Source organism: Austrofundulus limnaeus, unplaced genomic scaffold (assembly GCF_001266775.1).
Source record: "Austrofundulus limnaeus strain Quisiro unplaced genomic scaffold, Austrofundulus_limnaeus-1.0 Scaffold2, whole genome shotgun sequence".
Taxonomy (NCBI): domain Eukaryota; kingdom Metazoa; phylum Chordata; class Actinopteri; order Cyprinodontiformes; family Rivulidae; genus Austrofundulus; species Austrofundulus limnaeus.
The window spans coordinates 5,007,276-5,015,064 of record NW_013952404.1 but is presented as its reverse complement, the minus strand read 5'-3'; the positions used below and the strand labels follow the sequence as shown (position 1 = coordinate 5,015,064).

Genomic DNA, 7,789 nt, shown 5'->3' with positions numbered 1-7,789 from the left:
AGAGGCCTTCAAAACACAAAGCAAGCTTATCTTTCTGTTTTTCGTAAAGACGTTCAGAATTGTTGGAGAAGCGGGTAGAAATAAATTCGAGAGTTCCAATGGTTTGTGGACTGAAACTTTCTCAATCTTACCGTCCCGCAGGAACAAACCCGACTCCCCGTCACATGTCCCACCTGCAAGCTGCAGCTGCACTGACTCAAACTGTGGGCGGGCCCTGAACGCCCCTCAGCCAATCGTAGAGCAGGACGCCAGCGGTGAGCTCAGCTATTGGCTCAAGGCAGCGTTGATCATCACAGACGAGCCCAGCAGAGCAACGGTRAGTATTGGCTGGCTCACTGGCTGCAGTACAGAGATGTCAGGAAATTATTTGCCTCGCCACAAAATCTGGTAAGTAACTATTTATTTATCGTTTCCTCCTCAAACTSTGTTTGGGATTTCAGCTGATTGTTATTATGCTCTACCATAAATTACAAGTTGAATTATATAAGAGGATAATTCGCAGTTTTTTAGCATTTAAAATCACCATAAATTCATTATAATGTGGATTTTAATAACAGTTGGCGGCTTGAACTCGAAACCCTGAAGGATACTGTAATTTACAGCAATATTCGCTGCCATCTTTAATTCAAAAGCGCTCGTTGTTGCAAGGTGACTGTAACCCACGGGATTATGTTATGACACAAACAGATGAGGTTAGGGGTTAACTATTAAAGTGAACTGTGTGTATTGTGCTTGTAAACATGGTTGACGGCAGTTTTTGCGCGGAGCCCTGCACGCATGTGTCGTCACCTTGCGCGAGACTGGCTGCAGCAGCTTGTGAAATGTTGATGAATTGCTGTTTAGAAATGTATACTGTTTTGGGAGGATGAAACACAGTTGGATGTTGAGGGAAAACTACAGGCTGTGTGTATTTTTTTTCTTTAACATACTGCAATTATCAGTGAGAAATAGAAAAAGGCTAAATAATTTAAAGCAAAAATTGATGCTGAACAATAGAGGTCAAACTTTATGAGTTTTGCTATATCATCAAAGCACAAATAACACAATCTAACACTAACTGCATAACTTGAGTGCATATTTTGCAAATCTTAGAACTTGTACATTGCATCTCACTAATAAAAATAAATAAATTATGGGCTGTAGCTGGTTGTATCTGCTGCTGCTTCTTTTTTTATCCTACTTGTAATTGATTAAATATGTGCAAGCACTTCTGATTGCTGATTCATTAATATCGGTCAGCTAATTAATCTGTCTAATCTCCATTTCTGAATTCAGATTTATCTCTCCATTCTATCTTCTCCGACAGCATCAGGCCAGATGATGAATAGCCTGAGATCCCCCCCAAACTCGCCGCCTGCCGACCACTAACATGGCACCCATCCTGGAGGGCACTCACACCATCCTCCTTCTGTATACACCCATCCGTGAGCTCAGCAACGTCAGCCTCTACTTCCCCAAGAGGCGCGCCCCGAGCTTCAAGTACGAGAGCCGAAGCGCCCATTCAGCAAGCGCCGCTAATGACCATGACTGGGGGAAGAAGAATCCAGCAGCGTTCAAACAAAGAGCCCAGTCTTCTGACTCCTCAGGGAAATTTCCCAACTCCCGGCGGGAAACGAAAGGAGCGGCAGAAGAGCTCTGCTGGCTGGCAGCTGAGCACCACCAGTTGCTGGTCGATCTGTTGTCGCTGTGTCGAGACTGCGCTCGCAAAGTCAGGATGGGTAACCAGGATGGGAAACTCGAGGACTTCATGGAGGGTCAGGCTGGAGGTCAGGTTCCCAGCATCAGCAGTCAGTCCACTCTTGAGCAGAAGAGGGTTGCGTCCAAGAGCAAAAAGATAAAGAAGCTGGGAGGCAAGAAGCTTGAAGATGCTGAGGATTTGTTGCAGAGTAAGATTAAAAATAATTTTAGCAAAAGACATTCATATGTGGAGGTTCCAACGAAGAACAAGGTATCCACAGCTCCACAAGCAGAGAAAACCTTAAGAACTGCAGTTTGTAAGGACGAGTCTGATAGCCCAGTGACTGGTTCTTGTGTCAGAGCTGTCAGTAATCCCATCCTGCCAATGGATGAACCATTGACCGTTCGCAAGAGCTGGGACTTAACGGAGGACAACCAGAGTTTTGACCCTGTCATGGATTTCTGTAACGACTTCTCGGAGTGTGACGGCGAGCTCGGGTATGGGTCGTCCTCCTGCAGCCTGATGGAGGGCCTGAGCAGACAGCAAAACGACAGCAACCTGCGGCCCGTTAAAAGATCCGATTCTCCGGGTGAGACGTCAACTGGAAACGGTTCAACAGTCAAGTCTGCTCAACAGCTTTACAGTGAAATCAACCAAAGGAACACTGGGGTCAGGGTCATTGCCAAASTGCAGGAAGTGGAAGGGAAGGTTATTCGTGTTGCTCACGCAAATCCACATTCAGGAGCTAGTAGAAGTCAGCAGGAGAGTGGAGAGTGGAAAGGACCAAATGGAAACCATTTCCACGAAGTCAGTCAGAAGAACACGACTTCCAAACTCTCTGAGGGGCTTCATCTGCCATTATCCCACATCACAGACCCCTCARCACCAGTCAAATCCCACACAAAGAGCCCCTCGTCACCATCCCTCGCTGGGGTCTTCAACACATCCTACCCGGCTTCAAACAGCCTTCAGAGCATGTCCCCAATGTTGTCCCCCTTGTCTTCCAAGCAGGTGAGCCCGCAGCTCAACCACAGGATCGTACTACTTTCAGATAAGGACGAAGATCTCGATCGAGACAGCTCCAGTAACACAGACGAAGCCAAAATCTTCTCCGAGCTTGTTGATAAGAACGGCAACAAGAGGACCATAACTCACCTGGATCTGGATCTCAGCAGGCAGCCGAGCAACTCTAAGAGGAACTCCTCCAGTAACTCCACGACAACAGGTTAGTTGTTAGAAGTGACGCTGATTCAGCCTCTGACTCCGTGCATTGATGTGAGTGAAGGTACGAGTGCTGTTCTCAACTCAGAGCTTTGTAGTTTGTCAGAATGGGCCTTTAATCTGGCAGTGCTGATGCTGGATATCAAAGAAGAGAAGAAAAGTGACGGTTTGAACGTGATGCAGTTGTGTGGTTTTGTGTTCGTGTGAGATCAGGTTGAGTTCCTTTGATGAATTAGCACTGTGACTGCAAACCAGTTTTTATCACAGGGAGTTGTCACTCTGGAAGATTTGAGGGCTTTCTTCTTTTAAGGGTCTCTTTATTGGTTTGTGACTCCTGTGGTTTTGGATTAAACTTGTTACTGGCCCACAAATTAAAAACTTCCCAACTGAGCGCAGAGCGCGGGGCGAGCAGGTCCTGAGAATAGTTTTGTTGATGAGCTGTTTTCACTCACTCCGGCGCTGCAGGAAAGGCAGAGATTAGCAGGAGTGTCCCAGATCAAAGGCTTAATGTCGACACGGGGTTCGACCCGACCCGAGTTCTCATGAGCACGGTGGTAACTGAAGCATTGCCAGTTTGAACTCTGTCTTCTCACCTGTCCCTCTACCTAGTTTACTGAAAATAAAAAATAAGTATAATAATCCATGACTCCCTCAGACAAAAAAAAAAAGGCGGCAGAAAAAAAGGATTAGAATTTCCTTATTTTCATCCTTTTGTAATCTTGCGTTGTGCTTAAGAATGTGACAATGGCATGCTAAATGGATTTGAACACTCACAAYATACTCCACATAATCTTTGCAAAGCTATGATGACATCAGAAGTCTGCTTCAGAGATGTCAGGCTGAATTTTTATCCACGATCAGCCACCAGGGCTGGGTTCTTTCCCAGCCTGTCTTTAACACACATGATCATGCCTTCCTGCTGACCTCTTGTCCTTTGAATGAAATATCTGTCACTTTGTAGTTATGTTATAATCATTGCGTCAAAGTAAACACAAAAACAGCTGGAACTCAGCCAGTATTATAGATATTAAGATAAAATTTGATATGGCAGTAACTGAGACTGAACCTTCATTTGAGCACCAACTGATGGTGCAAAACGTTTAAAATTTTGCCACAAACTAYTGGAGTAAACCGTGCCTGTCTGTTAGCAAAATATATCATGAACCCATAGAAGTACTTTAAGGAAATGTTTAGAAACTAATCAATGGATGTACCTCTACAAATGATTTACTATTTGGAGTCGACCCAATTCAAGATGGCCGTCACAGCCGACTGACATTAGAAAACACAAAAATGGTTGTACCTCAGCTAATTTTACAGGTGTCAGGCTAAAATTTAGTGAGGTTGTAGCTAGGTATTGTCCACAACACATCCTTTGAAAACAACACATTGCATGTGTACAAACTTTGGCAGTCAAACCTGCTTTTTTTGTTAGCAAAATATCTCAAGAAGCACTGAATGGATTTCAGTGAAACTCACCAAAATCAGTTATTGTTTATTKTTCTCCCAATAAAAGATGACTGCCACACCTTATAGACTATCAACACACAAATAGTGAGACGGTATGAGATATCACAATATTACATAATGTCCATAATTATTTTCAAGGTTTGACCAAAATAGCTATAACTCTGTCGGATCTAAGCTTGAGATCATCTTAACCTAAAACTCTGGCCTTAAAGGCAGCAGATGATGTAAACTTAATTTCCTAAATTTGTTCCCTTTTCRCTGAATCTAAGCTGTTTTCCTAAACAGCTCTTTTGTTGCTGGATAATTAAACGCACTGTAGATGTGAACACATGTAAATGAAGTTTACAGGCCTCAGCTGGAGAAGATGAGTGGGTTATTGTGAAACGGGGCCCTTTATAGTTTCCAAAGGTTGGATTCATTTTCTCCCAGGCTCTTTAATCAGGGCTTTAATATGGAAGCTCTGGGTTGAATCAGATGAGTGTCATCATGCAGGCGGGAGTGGTGAGTTTAAAGTAGCTAATTCTTCTGTGTGTTTTATGTGCTAATGCTGCTTCTGTTTTACATAAACGATGAATAAGATTCTGATTTGTCAGCTTTTTCTGCATCATGCGATCGTGCTTTCTCCCACTTCAGAGTGTTTTACAGAGAGAATGCCTGAAAGCCATTTTACAACCACATAAGGGACTCATATTTGCTAACGTTCAGCTGTTAATGCCCTGCATTTGGGGTTATGGACCACAGCTCCCACCAGAATTTATGATTAGAGAGGAACAAATGAACCAAATGAGGATGTCGTGGAAAGATGCTTTTAGTTCTGATCTTTAGTTGGAGATCAGAAATTCCCAGACTTCCCAGTCTCTACTAAATTCAGAACTTTCTTTTCTTCTCCCTTCCTTTATTTTCTGTGTATTATTGTCTAACGTATGGCAGCCAGCACYATGATTATATTATCTCCTATGTTCCAGCAGCAAGCTCTTCCTGCTCGCTGCCATTCAGTTCCAAGACTGCAAATCCACATTGTTCCGAACCCCGAAGACAACGGCCATCTTTATTAAAATAATGAAACAAACATCCTGCGAGAGCCTGCCACTGTTGCTGAGTTGCTTACAGAGAAACAAAGCACAAAGGTCCCTTTCTTACAACGTTTAACAGATTTTCTTCAATAAATAACTTTTCTGCTCAAGTATTTTGTAAAAAAAAATGTCAGCTTTGATGGATCTTTGTGCTTTTGGAAAGTTTAACCGTAAGTGGGCGCTTAGTGTCTCCACTAGTGAAAGTTACTCAGATCTCCTTGTCATTTATATCAAACCAGGTGAAATAAAAGAAATAGTTYCTCTTATTTAAGTTCATAACTGCATCTCAAATGACCCATGATGTCTCTGCGAGCATCATGTCAGACTGTGTTTCTGTTTCAGGCTCTCAGACGGGGCAAAGCAGCGATCTTTCTCCCTCAGCCAACAAGTGTACTAAAAATTGTTGCGACAGTCAAAATAGAATCAAGGTGACTGATAAAACCTGCATCTTTCTTGGTTTCGATATAAAGTCATTGATTTTTCTTGTTTCAAAGTGATGATGCAGCAGAAAAGAATCCAAATGTTCTCAGCTACCTGGCTTAGTTTTTCCTCTAAGTTTAATGATTTGATTGTATAAAATGAGGTATAGGCAAGACTAGTTGTTTTTGTACATGTATGTTATAATTTACTCATCATTTAATTAATTTTCCTTGCCCTGCAGTTAACCTTAACCACATTAAAGGAACAATCTAATATTTTATCCTTCCTTCGGGGAAAAGAGAAATAGTCTTGATGTGTGCCGGCTCTTTATAGTTCAGAAAAAGCTCTGAGTGATGATCAGCTGATAAAGTTACAGACAGATCACAACCACATCCTTAACACCAGCTTTAGACAAGTTGAAAAAAAATGAAGTTCTTACATTATAACAAAAGCTTTCACCCCATTTCTCTGGCAGCTGCTCATTTACACTTGTGCGTGTTCACTGTCAAATTACAACACTTCTATTCATATCCTGCAGATGTTGGAAACACATCTATCTGCTGTAGATGTCTGTTAGACTCAAGTACAACTGGATAGAAATGAACCTACTGGGAGTTGTAATGTGTCTTTAACCAACGGTTCTTATAAATCAAACAGAAAAGGCCAAATCATCCTAAATTTCACATTTTTAATATACTTTTAGTGAATTGTTTTGTTTAAAAAAAGCTAGAACTTGAGGGGCACACTGATCAGCAACAACATTCTGTTAAATAAAACTAGTAGCAACACTGTTTGCTGGATGGAGTAGCTTTATGAATTCACTGGATGTCTGTTAGAGAGCTGTGCAGTGAATCAGCTGCCAGATATTTAGTTTAAATGCGGTGCCTTTATTTTCAAGTGCATGCAAGAATTTCTCCACCTTAAATGCTTCCACCTGTCACATCGCAATTTTGCTTTATTTCCAGATGCAGCATGCTAGATGGTGTAAAGTATTTACAGTGGGGTGCGAAAGTTTGGGCAGCCTTGTTAATTTTCCTGATTTACTTTTATAAATCATTGATTGTTTTGGATAAAAAAATCAGTAAAATATATCATGTAGGGGACAAACACAGTGATATTTGAGAAGTGAAATGAAGTTTATGTGATTTACAGAAAGTGTGCAATAATTGCATAAACAAAATTAGGCAGGTGCATAAATTTGGGCACTGTTGTCCTTTTATAGATTTCGAAACCTTTAGAACTAATTATTGGAACTCATATTTGGTTTGGTAAGTTCAGTGACCCTTGACCTCTATACACAGGTGACTCCAATTATGAGAAAGGGTATTTAAGGGGGGCATTTGTAAGTTTTTCTCCTCTTTGCATCTTCTCTGAAGAGTCGCAGCATGGGAGTCTCAAAACAACTTTCAAATTACCTGAAAACAAAGACTGTTCACCATCATGGTTTAGGGGAAGGATACAGAAAGCTATCTCAGAGATTTCAGCTCTGTGCCCAAATTTATGCACCTGCCTAATTTTGTTTAACCAGTTATTGCACACTTTCTGTAAATCATATAAACTTAATTTCACTTCTCAAATATTACTGTGTTTGTCCTCTGTATCAGTGGTTCCCAAACTTTTTATCTTCTGACCCACAAAATATCCATGGCAAAAACTTGTGACCCCAAATATTACTGGTCTGAGTACACGAACTTTGTTAATAACCCTAAAAACACAGGCTTTTTGATAATCTAAACAGCTTGTACACAAATATAAGTACTAATTTATACTTATTTTGTGTTTTTGTAATAGTTATAGGAAAAATATTACATCAGCAATTATTTTATTACCCTTTAAGTTGATTTCTGGAGATTATCCAAGGTGCTTCATGACCCATAATTGAGTCCCAAGCCCAACTTTGGGAACCAAAGTGCAGTGGTTCCCAAAC

The 7,789-nt window shown here is 41.3% G+C and overlaps 1 protein-coding gene across 1 annotated transcript in view; it reads left to right on the top strand.

Annotated features, from left to right (window-relative positions):
- Nucleotides 1–311: 311 nt before the first annotated feature.
- Nucleotides 312–7,789, top strand: part of LOC106518198 (formin-1) — a 59,273-nt gene continuing 51,795 nt past the window's right edge. Inside the window, exons 1-2 of the mRNA XM_014009354.1 lie at nucleotides 312–387; nucleotides 1,307–2,903. Of these exons, the coding sequence (XP_013864808.1) occupies nucleotides 1,370–2,903 (1,534 nt within the window). The 5' untranslated portion in view covers nucleotides 312–387; nucleotides 1,307–1,369. The remainder of the gene's footprint in view (nucleotides 388–1,306; nucleotides 2,904–7,789) is intronic.